At 44.6% G+C, this 22,973-nt stretch overlaps 1 protein-coding gene across 1 annotated transcript in view; it reads right to left on the reverse strand.

Moving 5' to 3' along the window:
• SCIN (scinderin) overlaps nt 1-22,501 on the reverse strand; it is a 45,774-nt gene extending 23,273 nt beyond the window's left edge. Inside the window, exons 1-4 of the mRNA XM_083405393.1 lie at nt 21,541-22,501; nt 17,889-18,043; nt 16,908-17,069; nt 11,479-11,628 (exon numbers count right to left, since the gene is read on the reverse strand). Coding sequence (XP_083261519.1) covers nt 11,479-11,628; nt 16,908-17,069; nt 17,889-18,043; nt 21,541-21,742 — 669 coding nt within the window. The 5' untranslated portion in view covers nt 21,743-22,501. The remainder of the gene's footprint in view (nt 1-11,478; nt 11,629-16,907; nt 17,070-17,888; nt 18,044-21,540) is intronic.
• Between the last annotated feature and the right edge of the window lie 472 nt (nt 22,502-22,973).

Genomic DNA, 22,973 nt, shown 5'->3' on the forward strand with positions numbered 1-22,973 from the left:
GAAAACAGAACCGAAAATACATTCCTTATGTACTGAGTGTATCAAATCCTTTTAATGGCCACAGCACAAAAGCCAGCCGGAAAAAGAAGAATAGGTGAACTTTAACCAGGTGCTGAAATAGAACAAACTGCTAAACGTGCTTCACAAATGCCTTTATCAGAGGTGAATTGAACTTCTGTGGTTTAACTCAATACATGCTGATTCTGAAGAAAGTTTCAATGAATTCAATAGGACTTGCTTCCATATAAGTGGATATAGGAATGCAGTACCTTCTGATAGAGGAGAAACTGGTTGAAATGCATTGGACAATTCCTTTGGTGTTATAATTTTTTTAAAATAAATTGGAACAACAACAACAAAATAAATAAATGAGCAATTGTAACTACAAAGAGGGAACCAACCAGCAACCACCCATGCAGGAAAGAGGAGTTGAGAGGCATTCAAGAATGCTATAGTTACAGAGCAAGAGAAAATTAATAAAGAAAAAAGTTTTAAAATTGGCTTACAGTAAGTTTCTAAATCTAGGTCTCAAGCACAGAGCAAAATAGTAACCCAATATGGCTTGCTGCCTCATATGCACCAGCTGATAGATATGACACCATTCCTATAATTCTCCTCCTATTTACCAGAGAAGGGCCGGCTGAATTTGGCTTAAAGTCAAACTAGCTGAAATAAGGTAAGTGCAATGTAGTATCACCCATTCATAGGAGATACTTATATTTAGACAAGGAGGGGCATGTTGACAACGTAAATATTTGATAAGGGAGAAATTGCCAAGATAAGGAGTGCAAAGGTAGCTGATGGAGAACACCTTATATATTTCAAAGAGCCACCTACCAATACGGCTTTCTCTCTCAGCAAGATAAATATTATTACAGAGTCTATAAAAAGGCTGTATCAGGTTAAATGCAAATAGAATTTCATTTCTCAGCTGGTAAACGCAGTAGCGAAACTTGCTATGTATTAGTACTGTGGGACAGACATATCTAAATAAATAAATAAATACATAACCTGTATGCATAGCCCTTGTCACTTAGCGGCTGATAGATTTGATAAAAACATCGCCATTACCATGATGTCAGGCAGGAAATGGCCCAGTGAGAGGCTGATTTGTCTTCTCAGGTACAAATCTTTTATATAAGGCAGTAGTGGACCACATGGTGGGGGTTGGCGCCCACCTGACCTCTTGTTGCCTATCAGAGGCAGAGCAGGAAGGGTGATGCAACTATGAGGTCAGAGTGGTGCAAGCTCTTCACCAGAGCCAGTTTGGTCTCCTGCCAGGGCATTCGCACCTTGCCAACTGTGCTGCCGCCTCCCTCCTCTCCTTCTCAGTAAGCTGCAGTGATGCAATAGATCAGAGGTCAGGGGAGTGGCAGGTTAGGAGTGGATTGTAAGCAATGAAGTCAGAGGAAAATTAAATGCAGAAAGTATGTCGACAGTGAAAATTGCATAATTAACAAAGGTAGTTCGTAATGCAGTTGTTGGTGACACAGACGTCTTGGCCTTGATATGCCAATTAAGAAACATAACGAGATTTAGAAATGCCTTTCGCCAGATTCAATCCACTGACTCCAGAATATGGGAGATCATCTACTGTATCCACCTGGGTAATCTTGTACACTCCTACTGTTCTCCTCTTTAACAACTTGAGCTCTGCAATTTGCACAGTTCTCATATTATGAATATTTGCTGGCTGTATAAGCATTGGCACTTGAGGAAATTAATTCACTATTAGTATATAAGATTACGAGTAGAATGCTCAGAGATGTAGAACGACAATATCTGCTTCTAACAGAAGGCTTCCCATAGAAATTAGAGCAATAAGACAAAAGACTTCAGGAAGATACAGTTTTTCTGCCCAGGTACTTATTATTTTACCTTCTCCTGCAGTTGTACAATGCAGTCAAATAGGTTTTATTGCACCAGGGCATTCAACCCAATGTGTCCCTATTTAGGATGCTGTAAAACGGCAAGATGGAATTGAAATCACCAGGCAACATTTCTTTTTTTCAATTTTCAGCTTCATAAGTATTGTGACTCTTTGTTCACAGTGTATCACTCTCAATTTTCTACAACACAAGGCATTCCACTTTGGCATCGTTCCAATAATAATAATAAAACGTTTGCTGCTTGAAAGCACTTTGTAAGGTGCACTTTGAGGTGGCATGAATTCTCTTCTCTACACTACAACACTCTACACATAGATCTTGCATAAATATTAGGAATCTCTTTCCCTTTGTTCGGCAATAGGCAAGCACTCAGCTTCAAAAACCATAACAGATAATGGACCATACTCACAGCTCTGAAATACTCTCGCATCAGTCAAAGTACTTAGCTCTCTTAGTTTCTGGGCTTGTTGTTATGAACCTCTCTGAATATGGCAGCCAATTTTGAGAGTTGAGATTATTGTTGTTATTTCATTATATATTATTATATACTTCAGCCCGACTCTCCGGTTCAAATGAATATCCAATGCAACTCACAAAAGAAACAGAAATCCAATATACAGTAATAGAACTAAAGGTAAAGGGACCCCATTAGGTCCAGTCGTGGCCGACTCTGGGGTTTCGGCACTCATCTCGCTTTATTGGCCGAGGGAGCCGGCGTACAGCTTCTGGGTCATGTGGCCAGCATGACTAAGCTGCTTCTGGTGAACCAGAGCAGCGCACGGAAACGCCGTTTACCTTCCCATCGGAGTGGTACCTATTTATCTACTTGCACTTTGACGTGCTTTTGAACTGCTAGGTTGGCAGGAGCAGGGACTGAGCAACAGGAGCTCACCTCGTCGCTGGGATTTGAACCGCCAACCTTCTCATCGGCAAGTCCTAGGCTCTGTGGTTTAACCCACAGCACCACCCGTGTCCCTGCAATAGAACTATAAGTACAATAATTAAAAGTAGCAGTCATGATTACATGAATGCTTATGACACACACATAGACCAAATCATTCAGTCATATCAGCTCATGATATCCATGACCATAATTTAATTAAAATTTCCTTAGAGCTGCAACTGCCACAGCCATGGGAAGATTCTCAGGCACAAATCACTGCCACGATTAATCCTCCTCATCACAACCGTGCTGTTTTCAAGAATTATCCCTGAAGAGTGCCATGTCTTGACAACAAGGCTTTTGCCAGTCATTCTTTTCTAGCTAACCACCCGATCAAAACAAATATTTATTTCACGCTATGCCACCAAACAATAGGCTTCATATTTGTGCTTGAAAACTGAATTCATTATCGGACAATGGAAAGCGGTTTCAAGTTCCTTGGAACTACTTGCACAGACGAGAAAGAAATGCACAGTTGTTTATGTTAGGGAAGAGAGCTGTGTATTCTACAGTGAGACAGCTGGGAAAAGGATTTTGAGGATTTCACACTATTTAGCAAGGATGGTGACTTTGGAAGCCCAGGTATCAAGTGAGGGTTGCCTTTGCTCAAGTTAGGCTGATGCACCAACTATATCCATGAATGAAGACTTTAGAACTGGCCAAGGTGAAACACACTTATGGCTTCTGACTAATGCTTTCTGTTGTTTTATAGTTTCGATAGTTGCAATCATTGTTTTACTATTTTGGATGCTGCCTTGAAAACTGAAAAGCAGGGTCATAATGTTTTTAGATATCTGGCAACAAGGGATCAGGAGACTCACCCAGTGCCAGATTTACGTATAAGAGAAACAAGCTACGGTATAGCTTAGGGCCCCACTCTCTTGGGGGCCCCCAAAAAAATTAAAGGAAAAAAACTGGATGTACATTTCCAAACTATAAGATAAAAAACAAATAAAATAAAACCTACACACAGCAACAGTGTTTTGTGTTGTGTAGGCTCCTATTTGTTATGTGCAAATGGCTTTAGATACCTATTAGGTCCATAAATTACCATATAGCATATATTCAACACAAAAACCAGCGACAATTTGTTGTTGACAAAGGACAGCTGGACATATAAAGGGCCCCATTACCTTCAGTAACTTAGGGCCTCATCAAACCTAAATCCGGCCCTGGACTCACGTCAAGTGGAATGTCATCTTGGCACAGAAGGCTATGTGAAAGTAGGTGGACCATTTGCTTTTAAGCATAATGAATCTGGGCATCCAGCAGTGCAGATGATACAATGCTTTTAAGTGGGTCCTGCAATAATTGCAGGGACGGGCTTGGTTCCTGGGGAGATAAACCATGACTCCTTCCATGGTAAGGCAGCGCAACAGCCCTTTCCCTACCACCTTTCCCATATCTGATGGGCGGAAGATGGAACCAACAACCGTTTCTATCTCAAGTGAATTATAGCTGTGTGATAATAGCCTAGTGCGTGAAAGAAAGCTTCGCTGTTTTGATAATTGTAAGGTAAGGGCATGAAAATAATTTATAACTGTCTAAGGATCTAACCTTGTGTGTAGTTATGATGCCAAGTTGGAGACCACACAACACAGATGAGTAGGTTTCAGCATGCAGATTCTGCATACTATAATTTAATTGTAAGCACTCCCCTCCCCCCCCAAAAAGAGTTGTAATTGCTTTAGAAAGCTGTTTAAACACCTAATAAAAGGGTGTCTCCGCTTGCTCAAGGAATTAAAGAGTATTTGCATTGGCAACCATCCACTGTAGAGTTTCTCCTGAAGTCTAAGATTAATGCCTTGCAATAATTGTCAGGCGAAGAAACATTAAGCAAGCCACACAAATTGGCATTTAGGCCTCTGGAGAAGTACCACATCTTGTACGTCAGGAACCTAACTTGGCAAATAGCAAGCTGTAGACCAGGAATGGGGAGCTTTTGGCCAGCTTCCTCAACCTCGGCCCTCCAGATGTTTTTGGCCTACAACTCCCATGATCCCAAGCTAACAGGACTAGTGGGATGATGGGAATTGTAGTCTCAAACATCTGGAGGGCTGAGGTTGAGGACGCCTGCTTTTGGCCTTCAGGACGTTACTGGACTACAACTCCCATCAGCCCTAGCGAGCATGGCTGATGGCCAAGGGATGATGGAAGCTGTAGTTCTGCAAGATTCCCTAAAACCGTCAACACTATCCACCCATCCCCATTCAGCAGTGGTGTGTAGTGGAATTTTTTGTAGGGGAACAGTTGGGGCCAGAGGCACCAGCTTGCAAGGATGGTGGGGGAGGGGATGTCGCACGTGTGATGTCACAAGGTCCTGATGTCGTGAGCATGAGCATTGCACCTCCCTCCCTAAGGTGGGCAGAGGCTTCCCGGGCTTTGGGAAAGAGGTGCCAGGGGAACATTTAGGGGACTAGAACAATCGCACTATGTGAACTTGGAATTTAAGGTAGGCTCATTACCGTATTTTTCGCCCCATAGGGTGCACCGGCCCATAAGGCACACCTAGTTTTTTGGGGGGAAATAAAGAAAAAAAAATTATTCCCCCCCCCCCAAGGCGCGAGGCTGGGGGAAGCCTGAGCTTCCCCCGACCCCAGCCCCCAGAACAGGCTGCTCTCCGCAAGCCGTGGGAGCCCTCCCGCGGCTTGCACAGAGCTACCCAAAGCCCCTGCGTGACTGCTCAGTGCGCCGGGGCTTCGGGATAAGAGGCAGTGCTGCGCAAGCCGGGGGAGCCCTCCCACGACTTGCGCAGCGCTGCCTCTTATCCCGAAGCCCCAGCGCGCTGAGCAGTCGCTTCGGGTAGCTTTGGGATAAGAGGCAGCGCTGCGCAAGCTGGGGGAGGGCTCCCGCAGCTTGCGCCGAGCTACCCAAAGCCCCCGCACGACTGCTCAGCATGCCGGGGCTTTGGGGTGCAGGCAGCTCTGTGCAAGCCATGTGAGCCCTCGCTGCGCACTGACCCCTCTCGCTCTCCAGGCTTCAGCGAAAGCCTGCATTCGCCCCATAGGACGCACACACATTTCCCCTTCATTTTTGGAGGGGAAAAAGTGTGTCCTATAGGGCGAAAAATACGGTACTTACTGACTCCTGGCCAAACTGGAAGTAGGCCTCAGACTCCTCTCTCCATAAGCAGAAATCAGCAAGTGAATTGGGATCCTATCTATTTGAACCTTGAGTCCTCCTAGTGTTCTCAATACCTTCTTTACCATTGCCTGAAGGAAGATGACCATTTTAAGGGGGAAGATGAAAGCCCAATAAGTTGTTTCCAGTCTCACCACTGACAGAATCCTGGAAGCCAAGGAATGAATAATTGTGCTCCGTCCTGAGATCTTAGGATGGAGAGCAGGACAGAAATGTCCAAATAAAGTCTTGCTCCAGAACAACTGAGCTGAGCATCAGGCGAGACATGGAGCAAAAGAGCTATAATCAGGAACAGTGGAAGCTGCATGATGCTGGACCAAGTCAGACCACTGTCCATCTAACTCATTACAGTGTGTTTGCTATCTGGCAGTGGGTCACCAGGTTCTTGGACAGGAGTCTCAGACCTCCAAGTATCCCTATTGTCCAAGGACAGTCCCAGATTTTGATTTGATCCTGGAATGTCCCATTTTTCCTTAGGACATTCCTATTTTCATCAGAAAAATGTTGGAGGTCAAGGAGATAAGCAACTATACAACCTTTAGAAGACATCTGAAGGCAGCCCTGTATAGGGAAGTTTCTTTTTATGTTGCATGCTTTATTATGTTTTTATATATGTTGGAAGCCATCCAGAGTGGCTGGGGCAACCCAGTCAGATGGGAGGGATGAGGATGATGATGATGATGATGATAGGATGTCCCTATTTTCATCAGAGAAATGTTGGAGGGTATGGAGTTTTTCCCAGCCCTTCTTGCAGAAGCCAGATGCTGAATCTGGTCACTGAGGCTCAAATTGGTCAAGGAAGTAGAACTAAGGGGTGGGATATTTAATGGCTTGGATAACTGTTTATCTTTTCATTTCTACTGATCTACTGTCTGTCTCATTTATAGGGGGTGGAGGGGTGGGGGGTTTTAAGCCCCGACTCACATTAAGGCGAAGGCGACTGCACACAGGTGATTTGCTTGTTAGCTTATCTTAATTTGCCTAAATATCATGTGAAACTTTCTAAGCAGCATTTGAGCGCATTATGTTTGTCCCCAACCAATGAAAGATGAAAATTACTGGACCCTGGCCCAGTGGATATTCCCTACTCAAATAATCAAATTGTTTGAAAAATATCTTTCGGTTTACTTTTCCCAATACAATAAGCAGAAGCCCACAACAGATGTGGGAATGGGGTAGAGAGGAATAAGTTTACTTTGAGATTAGCTCAATTATCATCATGTTGAAAAGCTAATCAAATAAATGCCAAAATCCCCATTGTGACAGCCACTATGTAATCAAAAAGCATGAGAGGCAGGTCCAGAGGACACCTGTTCTTGTCAGGAGAAGAGCTTATGCTTTCTCGAAACACTGAGGCAAGAGTCTAACTTACAAGCATTTTATGAGGAATGGTGTACAACTGCATTGCAATGAGTTAGATCAGATGACTGCTTAACAAGCTAAGATATGAATGAGCCTTTCACCTGTGCTCATATCCTCTTTGTTCCTTCCCTCTGAGCAAACCATGACATAACCAGGAAATTAACCAACCACAGTTTCCCATTTTGTCCAAATGTAGAAATTCTGGTTAATAGCTTCAAAACAAGCCAGAATATTGAACAAACATCTGGCTTGTTCTGAAGTTGGCAGCCACAGTTTCTCAGTTCAGATCAAATGGGAAACTATGGTTATTTTGAAACTTCCCAATTTAATTGTGTCTCACAAAAAAGGAGGAGTGAAGAAGGCAAACTTTTTTTTCTTCCAAATCTCAGCTTGTAAATTTGTGATATGATCATCTGAACCTGCTCAATGTATACCCGAGGCAAAGGCTATAACAGACTCCTTTGTGTAGAAAATGTATCCCAATCAGTCTAGGCAGTGGTGAGTCATTTCCATTTTCACTTCCATTTTCGACTTCCACTTACAAGAGCAAGGATATATCTATTGCCACTTTGTTTGTTTGTTTGTTAAATTTGTATACCACCCTACACCCGCAGGTCTCAGAATAAAAACCACAATACACAAAATACATAATCAAAATAAAAACCAGAACGACCCAATAAGCCAAAGTATCTGTTGTTTCAGGTGCGTCTTGCTCACACAATTAACAGGTAGGACACAAGTCGTTCTGAGTCCTTGCACACCTTTACAACTGCCCAGGACCAGCCCAAGACATTTTGGCACCTGATGGGAACCACAAGAGGGGGGACCCTCCACCGGTGAAGAACTACATCAGGAACAAGGGCAAAATAAAGGTCTACATCGGAAACAATAGTGGGAGAAGACCAGAAGTGCGTCCTATTTGCCAAGAGGCTGCTGCAGAGACGGCATTATGAAGGGCTGCTAAAGAGACAGAGCAGAGACGGCTTCCAAGTCACATGGCATAGCTCTCGCTGCCACCGTGGCAGCCATGGGTGACGCAGTCCTCGGAGGCCAGATCTGCTGCCCCGTGGATCCAGCCACCTGAGATGGACGCCTCAGCTCACGGGTGGGCCAGCTCAGTAACTGTCACATGTTTCCTGAACCATTTGGCCAATCTCTTTGGAAAGAGGTAAATCTTTGCCCAAAGTTCCTCAAGATAAAACTTTCCTAGGAAAAGGTATTTTGAGGACGTGATCCGAAACGCATTGCAAGTAGGAATGAAGCCCCGCTGAGTGCGGTGGGATTTATTTTTGAACGCCCTGATCAATACAACATAGTAGTGATATAATTCCTAAATATACCGAAACCCACTTGTTTTGTTCATTGTAAAAATAAAAATTAAAAAATGAAGAAGCACAGACTCTATGAAACAAATTCAAATCCATGCACTTCAGTGCAATTTTTTTTGAAAAAGTAGACATATTCTGTCATACATTTATGTTTGACATGTGCCTTTTTAGTTACTCCATGCCCATCTGCCTGAATGATCTGTGATCTTATCTAGAAGTTAACTAGGGAAATGTGCTGTTTGACCTTTATGGCTGAATGGAGTCTATAAGGAAGTTCCCACTGACTTTGGAAGGATGCCAGCATGGGGTTTTTTTTTTAACTGCTTAAAGGGTACAGATCTTTTTCCAAAGAAAAGGACAGAGGAAAACACCCCATATTTTAAACACGTGGCCCGTTAACACAGATGAAAACTTTATATGAAATCACTGGGCAGAGGGAATACCCCTTTTTTTATTCTGTCCTGGAGAGTCCACCTCCTAAAAAATAAACGGAGAGCGGATTGTACTCATGCAATGCTACGTTCATAGCTTCAAGGTCTTTGCAGCTGTAAAAAGGAGTGTACTAACTTAGATGGAATTCTGCCAGTCTATGCTAGTAAATAGCTTGGAAGATTCCTTTGGCGACTATACCAAAGGGGTGGGGAGCCTTATGCAATTTGAGGGCTGTGTTGGCTTCCAGGGGACACTTGCCAATGGTGGGGAGGACACCCAGAGGTAAAAGTGGACAGATCAACGAATGCAGATTTTACTCTTATAGGCTATTTTCACACATCTGGCACCCAGGCAAGCAAGAGTCATTACCAGGCATCAAGGTCACATCCCAGCTGGGCAAAGGCCCTTGAGGAGGGTGTGAAGCAAGGCTGCTGAGAGGTGTGGCCTGAGGAGAAAAGGCGTGGATGAGAACTGGGGTGTGGCCTGAGGAGAGTGTCAAGGGTCACAGAGAGAGAGAGATGCATGGAGGGCTGCATGAACCCCTGGGCCTGAGGTTTCCCACCTATGAACTAATGGAGCCTGGATAGCTCAGTTGTTTCAGTGGCGTAGCTAGCCGCTTGGGTGCCCGGTGCAGCGCGCACGTCCTGCAGCCAGGAGTGAAGTGAGCTACCCATGGGGGTGAGGTGAGCCAAGGCAGGGCGTGCTGTGTGAAGCCTCTCCGCAGCCTCCTCCTCAGCTGTAGGGTTGCTGAGGCGGTGGGCAGACGCAAGCCCCATGCTGCTTGAAAAAGCAGCGCAGAGCTTGCACACAGGCCACCCACCGCCTCCCCCTCAGGAGTAACGTGTGGCTCAGGCACACTGCAGGCCCCACCATGTGGCGCCCAGTGCCCCCCGCCTCACCTAGCTACGAGTGGCGAAGGAAGGGGGGTGCGGTGGGTGCAGGAGGTTTTTTTTTTTTCCAAAAAAAGGGTCGTGAGCCCAATTTTTAAAAAAATTATTTAAAAACACATATTTTTGCCATTTTGTCACTCCCCTCAGTAATGACACCCAGAGTGGCCTGCACCCACCGCACCCCCCTTCCTACGCCACTGAGTTGGTTAGAGTGTGATGCTGATAACACCAAGGTTGCAGGTTCAATCCCCGTATGGGACAGCTGAATAGACCTGCATTGCAGAGGGTTGGACTACATGATCCTCAGAGTCCCTTCCAACTCTACAGTTCTATGATTCTAATACCCTGGATCATATATTAAGGCAGTAGCGGAGCTGGAAGAGCATGGCGGTGGAAGAATGCACACCCCTCCATGTCCCCCTGCAGATGATCTCCAGTCCTCCCACATCAACCAGGCCCTCATATCATCAGCTGTTCATGTGGAAAGCCTGATTCACACTAGAGGGAACTTGTACTACCTCAATTGTAAAAAAGCAGAAGCAACAAGCCTCTGAATGCCTGTTGCAAGGAATCGCAAGGGGAGCAAGTGTTGCTGCACACAGGTCCTGCTTGCAGGATTCCCAGAAGCATCTGGTTGGCCACTGCGAGATCAGAACGTTGGGCTAGATCCATCAAGGCTCCCATGGTGCACAGCTCCTCTGCCACGTTGTTTTAGCACCGGCACCAGTTAAATGGTAGGAAGCGGAGCTAAAAGAAACTGGCTTCGAAAATGGCAACGGGCCTTTCTTCCTTCAGCAAAAAGTACAGGCCGTGCTCAACTATGGCCTTTTCCCTCACCAGCCCAGGCATCAATGAATCATGCATGGCCAACATGCCTCGAGGCACAACATCTGTCATACTCGGTTGCTCAAGCCACAATCGGCACGACAAAGCAGAGACGCAAATATCAGCAACGGTGCTCTCATGCACACTCCATTGGTTTCCCCATGCGGATGTGAGAGGAACACTACCCCAAACCAATATTAACGTTCCAAACAGTTGTGAAGCCTACCGACTCCAAAAATAATTAAGAAGGGTTCTAGCACTACTATAATTAATTGCTAACTTATTTTTCATTAGAAACCGAGGGAGAATGCAACTTAAAAATATCATTCACTAACCATTTATTACCATCTAGTTCATAATGTGCCCTGTGTCCAGGCCACAAGTGGTGAGCTGCCATGTTTGCTGAAATTGGCACTCCGAGGTTTCAGGCTCTTTCCTGGAGATGCCAGAGACTGAACCTAGGATCTTCAGCACGCACTCCATGTGGTCCATCAGTGCATGTGGTCCCTCATTGAACTCTGGTTCCCCATGTATGCAATAGGCAAGCCCTGTTCTGTCTACTTCATGGTATCTCTGAGCCTGAGGCAGGGTGACTGGCCAGATAAACAACACAGCTAATGGAGCGGCGGGGGGGGGGGCGGTTTCGCCACCAAGTGAATATACAATACCTTTAGGAGTTCTTTTGGCTCACTTCCTTCATCCACAGCAATCAGCTGGGCTCTTCCATTCCGTTCATTGTCCCGAATGCCCACAGCAACCTGCGTAGCTTTCAGGCGCTCAAATTTATTGCATGTAGAGCCACACCACTGGTAGATCTCCTAGAACAAAACAAGAGATCTCATCAGTCAGCAGAATTATTCAGGGGAAAGCTTCACATGGATAGCTTGCAACGTTCCAGCGTCATTACAATTCCAAATTCTCTGTTGCAACGCAGCTGCAGATATTTGTTGGTGGCAAACTTACCCCATTGCTGGATTCAGTTCCATGCTCTCACCTTGAATACTCTCCCCACACTCACAATCATCTTCAAGGGGAGAAAACCGGTTTTATGTTGGCACTATAAAAGCAGATTTGGTAAAAACTGCACCTGGATGTTAAGTAAATTTTGGTTTATTGTTATGGGAACAAGTCTAAGGCAAGCCTAGAGCTTACCTGCTCCCCACTTTGTTCCTCTGTTTTTCTAGGATGGCTGTGAGGAGTTTAGGATCATGTCCACACCCTAATCTGTGGTTGATCTTAACTACAGTTTATTGAAGCAAGCCAACACCATAACCCATGAGAGGGGAAAGCAATAACCACAAGCCTTACCTAAGTTCATTCCTGACACAATAAACCATGGTTTGTTCATTGTGGCATCATTAAGCTACAACTGTGTGTACAGATTAGTATACAGATCTGTTGCGTCTATATGGCAGAATGATTCATAACTGTTTCTATTAAGGATTAGCAAGAATGGTTATTTGACACTATATGCTGGTTGCTATAGGTTCCCAGAGTTCCTTATGAAGAGGGGTTGACTGTGGAATGAATCTGGGAATTGTAGCTCCATGTGGAGAATAGGGGTCTGCTAACAGCTTTCGGAACCCTTAATGAATTACAGCTCCCAGAATTACTGGGGGAAGCTATGACTACTTAAAGTGGCATCACAGTGCTTTGTAAGTACTTGGTGTGAAGGCAACTCATGTCAACCCTTGATGCCAGCCCTGCCTAGTGATCCCTTGGCTGCCAAAGATGAAGGCTTCTTTGATTTGCCCTGGCATCCCAGCCGTTGGTTTAGCCAGTCATTTCTGTTCTCTTAATTATTGTTTCACAGTTCACAGCTGGCTCTTCTTAATTGCTGTCACTGTGGCTTTGATTGCTGCATTTTGATTGTTTCATTTCATTCTTTTAATTGTTCACCGCCCTGGGAGATTATGCTAAAGGACAGCTAACAAGCTGACTGAATAAATAAATCCCGCAAACTCATCCAAATAAGCTTGTATGGAAGCAGAAGCTTTAATTCAAAGACAAGCTACAAATAATTTCACAACAGAATCACATGGAATGAACAGATTTTGGTAGCCTGAAAGTAGAAAACCAGAAAGGTGGAATAAGAGGACTCTAAAAGAACTACAGTTCCTAGTTTATGTGCTTTGCCTAAAATTTATCTCCATTAATAAACGCCTTGTTCCTCAGTCCACAGGCGTTTTGGCATATAATGAATCCATTCTGAGCACACACCCAAGAATACAGCGTTTTCTACTTTCCTAGTGAAAGGAGTACTAAATGAAACTAAGCCCACGCCTACTTTCTAGACCAAACAGCTTCACTATTCACAATTCACAATTTTGAATTCTGATTCATACTCCAAAAATGCTACTACAGTGGTACCTCAGGTTACAGACGCTTCAGGTTACAGACTCCGCTAACCCAGAAATAGTACCTTGGGTTAGAATTTTGCTTCAGAATGAGAACAGAAATCATGCAGTGGCAGCGGGAGGCCCAATTAGCTAAAGTGGTACCTCAGGTTAAGAACAGTTTCAGGTTAAGAATGGACATCCTGAACGAATTATGTTCTGAACCTGAGGTACCACTGTAAAAGCACTTGGCATGTGCCTAAAGTCAAGACAGCTATTAATTCCCCTGCCTGCTGTGAATGGGTCCCAATTGGTGAGGTCTGACACAACTCTTTACAATTTTAATAAAAGCCGAGTATCTGAAAGCCTTTCAGAGTTCCAGCTGTGAAAGGTTTCGAAACTTTTAGAAAAGCAAGAGTAGATAAACATTCCAGATTCCTAGGCAGCAACATCTAATGCAAATCACCTCCCTATTTGACCGACAAGTCGGTTTTCGCCAAGCCACATCCTTCATCATCAGGCATTGGGCACATAAACATGAGGCTCAGCTGAAAGGGGTGAGGACTGCTGTTGCTATCAGAGACAGGCAGGACTCTAAGGGGTGTGTGAGGAGGCAAGGAGGGTGGAGGATCATGAGGCCAGTGATTTGTGCACAAGGCAGGAGTCAGGGCTTGAAAGTCAGGGCTGTCAGAGACAGGGGAAGAGTTGCAGGGAGGGCAGGTACAGAAGAAAGAGTCGGTCCCTGAGAGAGTTGGGCCATTAGGATCTCCTCAGTCCAATGTCTCCAAGGTCAAGGAGGGGCCCTTTGCGCCAGGTTCAAAGGCGGAAGATGCCGGCTACTTGCATGAGCCCCGTCAGGTGAGGGAATTTGAGTTTGGGAAGAGGTGTGGTCATGCTGTTGCATCAGTGGTCCAGTTCAGGGCACAAACATGGAGAGGAGTAGATGCCTAGCTAGCTACATAGCAGGAGGGGTGTATATATAATACAATAAATATTAATACTTTATTATTTATACCCCACCCATCTGGCTGGGGTTTCCCCAGCCACTCTGGGTGGCTTCCAGCAAAATATAAAAAATAATAAAATGTCAGACATTAAAAACTTCCCTTCAGATGTTTTCTAAAAGTTGTGTAATTCTTTCTCTCCCTGACAACTCATGGTAGGGCGTTCAGTCGTTATTCAGTCGTTTTTATCCCCTGCTGTGGTTGCAGCCTTGTGACATGTTTATCATACTGGGGCCTTGTTTTATCATTTAATAAAACTGAATTTTATCCTTTTTTCCTTTTGTGGTCTGGATGCCTTTTTCCCAGTTACATGATCTGTTTAACCCTTGTGTTTATGTGTATTATCACAGTACGGAATCCTCACTGGCCTGGAAATGAGGTAGTGGCAATGCAGTCAAGTGAGAAATCTACTTAGCCGATTAACATCATTTTTGAGTGTTGAAAGGCACCCCAGAACAATATTTAGACAGACGAACACGTGTCACCAGCACAACCTCTGAACTGATAATGCAAACCTCTCTCCCCCCCCCCCAACACATACATAAACTAAATAAAAGGAGATGGGGTAAGGAAACAAAAAGAAGAAACAGCAATTGGGATGTTTCAAAGTGTTCATTGCACAATTCTGACATTAACAGTGAACTCATTCTGTATGTGTGGATTCTTATGTAGCCAACATGGAATCACCCACACACAAGACGGAAGTATGAGTAGGGTTGAAGAGACCTCGAGAAGTACAAAAAAAGTTATTTTTAAAACTCTAAGCTGGGGAAGATCCAATGCAAACTGACTGCGTTCGGTAGGCACAGATTGCAGATTCACTGCTGGAGGACAAATGGAATATGTGAGGAGAGTAAAATGGAGTTTCCTGGAAGAGCTGGCTGGAACCCTGACAGGAAGCACCTTTACTCTGCAGCATTTTATTGCAGGTCCAAGTTGTTTCAAAGCACATATTGCCTTCTAGAGAAATGTTCTTTCGGCTGCAGCTAATAGCATCTCATTGCTGATTTTACGAAGTATTCTGCATTTTCATTATCTTAGTTGTGCAATGTTTATTGGTGGCCAGTACAAACGGTTATGCGAACGTAGCAGAATATTCTCATTTAGCAACGCTAGTGTGCATTTGCTATGGAAGGCTTGCCAAATTAATCAGATTAATTGTTTAGTAAGGCACCTGAATTTCCAGTTCTTGCTTCATGTACAGTAAATGCCAACCAGATGCACAACCACGTAGGGATATGAAATGAGAAAATCTCAACATCTCTTGGCTTAGTCAAGAAACAGAAAACAAAGCTCAAAGCATTTTTTTAAATAAAAAAAATGCAAATAACATATGGAAATATACTGCATGGACAAACACCAAGGCTCCATGGAAGCTGTGTTTGCAATCCATAGACCTTATCTGGTTACAAGAGTAAATCAACAAGATTTGAAGGTTGTCGTGTGTTTCCTCACCACACCCGCAAAATAATCTACCACACTGTCTAATAAATTGTATCACTGCAATCCCAAAATTCCTCAGAAGGACAGCAGCACAAAAGAGCTGAATGACCTTTCAACACACACAAAAGCAACATTCTGAAGTGACCCAACTGTAATTGTGGACATAAATATGTTCATTCTACAATATTCTTATTCAGAAAAAAGCAAGTCTTTCCTTCAAAACTCTAGATCAGGCGTGGGGGATCTGTGGTCCTCCAAATGTTACTGGACTCCCACTCCCATCAGCCCCAGCCAGCATGGTTAGAGATGATGGGATTTGGAGTTCAACAACAACAGGAAAGCCATAGGTTTCCCCACCTCTGCTTTTAGCTCACAGCATCTTCCTTCTGCATTCTCTCCAACCTTTCACAATGGGCTGCTTATTCTCAGTTCTTTCTAATGTTAAATCATGAACATTCAGCCTGAGTCCCATATTGACCACCTGATAATGAATACTACATCCTGGTCTCATGCCACTGCCCTAAGTCAAATTTAATATTTTGACCACACGAGGGGAGTAAACCAGATGAAGGGAAATAGCAAATCTGATTCCAATCTTGAGAAATCCTGGCTTTTTTCAATGCTTCTTACATATGGTTGTTTCTGTCTTTGAATCAGAACTACATTAAGATGAAGGTATTCCTTTTTAAAGGGACGCGGGTGGCGCTGTGGGTTAAACCACAGAGCCTAGGACTTGCCGATCGGAAGGTCGGAGGTTCGAATCCCCACGACGGGGTGAGCTCCCGTTGCTCGGTCCCTACTCCTGCCAACCTAGCAGTTCAAAAGCACGTCAAAGTGCAAGTAGATAAATAGGTACCGCTCCGGCGGGAAGGTAAACAGCGTTTCCATGCGCTGCTCTGGTTCGCCAGAAGCGGCTTAGTCATGCTGGCCACATGAAGCTATACGCCGGCTCCCTCGGCCAATAAAGGGAGATGAGCGCCGCAACCCCAGAGTCGGCCACGACTGGACCTAATGGTCAGGGGTCCCTTTACCTTTATTCCTTTTTAACCAAGCTTTGCTGGGGCCATTTTAGAGCATGACAAATTCTAGAAAATATTATTTCCTGTTGGTCTTTTATCTGCTTAAATGCTTGAAGGGATGTGGTCAGCAGCAAACCACCAGTGCTTGCAACACAAGTTATTTTGAGTCTAATATCACAGAGGAAGTGTCTGTAATGTATAGAGAAGATCTTGGTTTGGGGCTCAGAATTAATTATATGGCAGTTTTTGTAGGAGATTTTGTTGCTTTGGAAAACTTCATTCCTTGACCACTTACCGTTCCAAGATCAACAATGAAGCAGTCTCCTTTGTTGAAACTGTCCCAGCTAAGAGGAACTTCGGTGGCTCGAATCACTCTCCGGCCTTTGATATGCAGAAGTCTTCTTGCACTGAGGTCATTGGTGACCACATGATTAAAGCCCGAGGCAACACCACCTGCCTAAATAAAGTGAAGCAAATTAGGGTTAGTTGGTTTCTGTGATGGAGTATATAAGGACCTAGTACACATATACAGAAGTAGATCATACATCACACCCAACCAGATTTGCACTAACACGGAAAACTGAGTTTGAAACCTGAGAAGATGGTCAGGGAGACAGACCAGTTGTTTCTTCTCGATGGGCTTGCACTTCCTTGAAAAGGACAAGTTTGAAGTTTGAGGCTGTACCTGGATCCATCTTTGTCACTGAAAGATCAGGTGGCCTCAGTGCCTTTTACCAGCTATAGCTGATACATCATCAACAGCAGCCATTTTTGGACAGGGATAGTTAGGCCAAGAGGATCTATACATAAGTAACCTTAGTGGTGTCCAAACCTTTCTCAAAGAGGGCCAGATTTGATGAAGTGAAGGACCATGAGGGCCAAAATTGTTGACCTTTTTTTAGGATTGAAGTTGCTAAACTTTTTTATGATTTTACCCCAAAGTTGTTGAGCTCTTTTTAGGATTTTACCCCAGGAAATAAAATAAACTGCCAACTGGTGGGACATAGACTACGTGGGGCTGCCCTATTGAACTTCCGCCACTTATTGAAGACTTCTAAAAAATATATATATTCCAGTATGCATTTTAATTGATGTGTGATTTTATACTCTTAATTGATTTTGATTTTTTTGTATCGTATCTTTGGAAACCACTTGGAGACTATTGTTTGCTTCAAGCTCTGCTTTAACACTGAGTCGGAACTGTAACTTCTTTTTAGTTCCCTTTTCAAAGATTCCAATTATTGTAGACACATCACGCAATCACACAATTACGTACCTTATACTTTATGCCACCTTTGAAATATCCAACGAATTGCGTAGACTCATATCCCTGGATTTCCCGATGCTGAACAGGCTTTCCTCCAAGATAATCATCCATCTGAACCGTAAAGATGGCTGCTGCGGTACTTTCATCCTGACTGCACTCCTTTCCTAAAACCAGACAGGAAGGTTCTTAATAATATTCTCAATTTCCTAAAGTATTTTCCTAAAATAAGAATACTTAGAGGAGCAAAATAGCAAAGAAGGGCAAACTATTACAGATTAAATGCCTGCCTGTGCAATACAGTTAAATTATTTTAAGGAACTTTGGGTAGTCCGGTTTGCTGAGGCCAGCATGGGGAGAAGCAATGTCGTCCTCCACATACATTGACTAGGTTCCAAAAAGTGTGGTTTTGACGTATGTCTATTTATTTATTTATTTATTACATTTATATCCCGCTTTTCTTCCAAGGAGCTCATGGTGCTCTACTTGATTTTCCTCACCCTCTTGTCACAGGAGCCCTGTGAGATAGGTGAAGCTGAAGCCTAGTCCAGGGTCGCCCTCTGAGCTTCACGGCTGAGTCCAAGTTGAACTCTATCTAGTTGGGGTCCTACTGAATTGAATGCTGTGTAACACTCTTGATGCCTGCATTTCCACATGACTGAGTCCACGCAAATCCAAATCAAAGCCCCATTTGATCCTCTTGTCTGTACTTCAGAAGTACTGGTAATTCATAACTTCAAAATATAATCTTTAATCACAAATATAACCTTTAATAATTTCCCGTTACATGCAGCCAAAGAAGGTATCTTCAGGTCCAGGACTTCGTTTTGTGCACCAAACAGAAGCTGTGTGCATGTGTGTGTGTGTGTGTGAGAGAGAGAGAGAGAGAGAGAGAGAAACCTCAGGTGCAACCTCAGGTCAAAATGGAAATTGGCAGATGTAGATAGAGAGTTTTCATCAAGGGATATATGAGTTGAGCACAAAACCAAGCAGAAAAAGATTTACACACTGCCAGACCTTCTCCTGAGAGGCCTGGGCCACTTTCAGCATTTTAGGCCCCTAGCCATGATAATAAAAAATAAAAAATGATGATACACACAAACAAAATAAAGCACCCCTGCCAAAAAAAATAATGAATGGTTTGTTTATATAATCAGCATATCTGAGACGGCATGTCCATCACAGTCCAATCTTGTGCCATCAGAACAGAAATATTTTTTAATTAATATGGATGAACATTTTAAATTCAGGTTGGATGGCCATCTGTCAGGGATGCTTTGGTTGAGATTCCTGCATTGCAAGGGGTTGGACTAGATGACCCTTGGGGTCCCTTCAAATTCTATGATTCTTGAATGTGACAAAACCTATTATCAGCTAACCCAAAAAAATGCCTTTCGCCAAACCACATCTCTTCGTTGATTCACTATGCTGTTCTGAGCGGACAAAGTGTGTTGCATTTTGGTCTTATGTGCATAAGCACAAGCTGTGAAACTTATCGAATGCCTCCAAAATTGACAAGAGTCTAAATCAGAGGGGCCCAACATTTGAGCTTGAGACCCAGGCCAAAGGGCCCTCCTTCTACCCTCCCCCCACTCCTATTGGCCTCGTCTGCAAACCACAGGAGATACTTAAACACAGCGCAACACAGCACCGCGGGTGGCAAAATTCATTAGCAAAACTGCCAACTCCCGCACCTTGCCAATAGCCTCTGGTTCTTTCTGCAGAAAAATGAGTTTATCACATTTTATGCGCACATTACTCCTTGCAACATCCACCTGGCACAATGGAATGAGGTGATCTAGAAAAGAGCTCTTTGGAGGAAAGGTGGCTATCAATGGAATAAATAAATGTTTATTTTGTTTTACTGTTTTCAATTGTTCTGCTTTCATCGTTTGCTTTTGCGTTACTTATATGCTATTGCGATTTCTGATGCGATGATCTTGTTGGAAATGCTGTCCACTATTTTTTAGTGCTTTGTTATGATTGTGAACTGCTTTGAGCTCAATATTGCAGTTGGAAAAACAGTGTACAAACATTAAATCAAATTCCAACCCCTACTTAGCCATGAAGCTCACTAGGTTATTTGGGCCAGTCATTCTCTCTCAATCTAACCGACTTTGTAGGGTTGTTGTGAGGATAAGGAGGGAGAAACATGTATGCCACCCTGAACATCTTGGAGGAAGAGAGGGGGATAGAAACATTATTTTATTTTATTTAAAAAAACTATTTCTAAAAAGAGAGGCAACGTCATTCAGGACAGTATGGGAGTCCTGCCATCTCTCCTAGAAGGAAGCCTTGAACCTCAGTCCCAGATATGCAGGACTTAAGGCATTTGCTTTGTACATGCTCAGGAATACTTTTTATAATTATTATAAAATATTAATTCATAACTGTTTCTTTAAATATGGAGCAGGACCAAAGCAGGGAAAAGGTGGCGCTAAATGGGTTGGACCCGAAGACCAAGATTAACATTACCTGCAAGTTCCTAGTATCTGCAAAGAAACAAACGCTTATGTCACCTTGAAGTTTAACATTGTAACAGGAGATTCTCTTTTGCATTTATTGTAGGAGGCAAATCTGGTTCCACCTTTCCAGCACACGTCACCTTGGAAGGCACCGGATTTGGCCACATTGTGGGAACCCACAATAAATATGTTGATAATATCATTCTTTCTACAAAGCCACATGTGTGCGTAGAGCTTTAAAGGGCACAAGAGGGCAGGTCCCCGCCTGCGGGGAGTTTACAATCTAGACTGAATGGTGCCATAAGATTCCTCTTTGTAGCACCTACAACAGATATCTGCTGCTTACAAAACAGCTTGGGTGCTGAGCTCCTTTGCAACTCATCTTCTGGAATCAGCATCAAAGAAGACACACACACACACACATCTCCCCGCCAGTACTTTAAATCCTATAATCTGTGCCCTGAAGGAGAAACAGAATTCTGCAGAAACATTATGGCACTAGCTGGGTAACTCTGCCAAAACTTTTTGACAGCAAACTCAGGCAGCTGAGAGGAACACTGTCGCATCTGCTTTGCACACGAAGGGGCTCAGAGTTTCAAAACTCAGCATCCCCAGGTAATAGCTGGTAAAGATTCCTGCCTGAAACCCTGGGCAGTGGATGCCTGTCAGTCTATAACTGAGCAAGTTGCACCAATGATACCAAGCAGCTTCCTGATAATGTGTAGCAGCAGCAAGGAAGTGTCAGGAGCCAACACAGAAGGAGAGAGAGTATGGTGTAATGGTTAGAGCACCAGACGAGGGCCTGGGAGAACAGGATTGAAATCACCACTTGGGATTTGAAGCTCATGAAGTTCACCTTGGGCCAGCCACAGTCTCACATCCTAACCTACCTGACAGGGTTCTTGGGAGGATAAAATGGGAACACGCCGCATTTCGACCAGGAGCCGCTTTCCCAAGCTCCTTTGAGCAAAGCGTGAGAAAATATAGATATGGAGAAAGCACCTTCCTGAGCGTGTCAAACTCTCTTGAGTAGAAGAGACTGGCGCATCCACAAGAACTTCCAGACCGGCGGGGGAAGCAGCCAAAACAAAAGCGCATCATGTGGCCCCTTAAAGCCTAGCGGCAGGTGCCGCTAGACCAGGAGGTGGCTGATTTTGCCCCCTCCCTTCTGCCCTGCATCCACCCCCGCTGTCCCGTACCTAGCCAGTAGTGCAGATTGTAGAAGGTGGCGTTGCTCCTCTTGACCGTGTGCAGCACCAAGTAGGCGTCGCCCACGTAGAAGTTGCCGTGCAGCGGTTCGGGCACCGGCACCAGATCCAGTTTCTCGATCCGCCAGATCTGCAGCCCAGCCCGGTGGCCCGCACTGGCGAACTCTTTGTGGTACAGCTCCGGGGGCGCCATCGATGCTCCTCCTGCCCCGATGTCAACCGGCGAAGTCCTTCCCGAAGTGGCCCAAAGTTGAGCGTAAAAGCGCACGAGCTTTAAACCCACTTTGCAGTTACGCAGCCGGACGGAGTTTGCGAAGCCGGCGCTGCAGCTCCCCTGTTTTATGGCACGAGCGCTGCGTTTGCACAGCCAAGGGGCGAGGCCTGTCAGTTCCCCGAGAGGCGGGTCTTGCGGTTGTATCTCTCCCCAGAGCCGACGGGGCGGCCGGGAGAGGCCTCCCTGCGCCCAGCCCCAAGCGCACCTATGGCAAGGCGAGGGCGCGCGGAGGGCAGGAGCTGCTGCTGCTGCTCAAAGGCCGCTTGTGCGTCGTGGAACCGCAGGAAAACCTCCAAAGTGCTGCTCAGCTCTTCTCTCAATCCCGGCCTTGTTCTCTCTCCTCTTTGGAAGCGATTCATTCTTACAGCAGTTCCAGCCAACGCCTGTCTACAAATCTATATAAAGCTGTCGGGGCCATTTCTTTCTCCAGTTTTAAGGGCCAGGGACGTCATTCCTTGAATATGTGAAATAAGAAGTTTTTTAAGTCTCTGAGCATGCACAGAGCACTTCCCTTTCCTCTGCCTTTTAGGAGCTGGTGAGGAAAGCATCCCCAGGTTGATTTGCAACTGGAGAAAACTCTTCCTTCATCTATCTGTTTCAGAAATGCACGCACTTTAATAAATTTTACGCTGCATTGGTGAAGCAGTGCCAACTTTGGTGGTTGTGCCAGATTCAGCTGGACAGAGCAAAAGTACAGTGGTATTCCTGTGTGAGAAGAGAGGCAGGGCAAGGTTGATAAAGGGATACAGGAAGTCAACATATCTGTTTATACATTATACACAAGGTTGTGTACATGCTATTAAAGGAAACCTGAAGGACATTTTCCCCTTTCAAAGAATTCCGGGCCCTGTAGTTTTATCCCCCACTGAGGTACAATTCCCAGCAGCCCTTGACAAACTACAGTACCTACAATCTTCTGAGGGAAAGAATGTGTTTTGCACATGCTTGGAAGGTATAAGGTAAAGGTAAAGGGACCCCTGACCATTAGGTCCAGTCGTGACCGACTCTGGGGTTGCGGCACTCATCTCACTTTATTGGCCGAAGGAGCTGGCGTATAGCTTCCGGGTCATTGGCCAGCATGACTAAGGCGCTTCTGGCGAACCAGAGCAGCACACGGAAATGCCGTTTACCTTCCTGCCGGAGTGGTAAC

Source organism: Podarcis tiliguerta, assembly GCF_965153285.1.
Source record: "Podarcis tiliguerta genome assembly, chromosome: 12".
In the NCBI taxonomy this organism is placed as follows: Eukaryota; Metazoa; Chordata; class Lepidosauria; order Squamata; family Lacertidae; genus Podarcis; species Podarcis tiliguerta.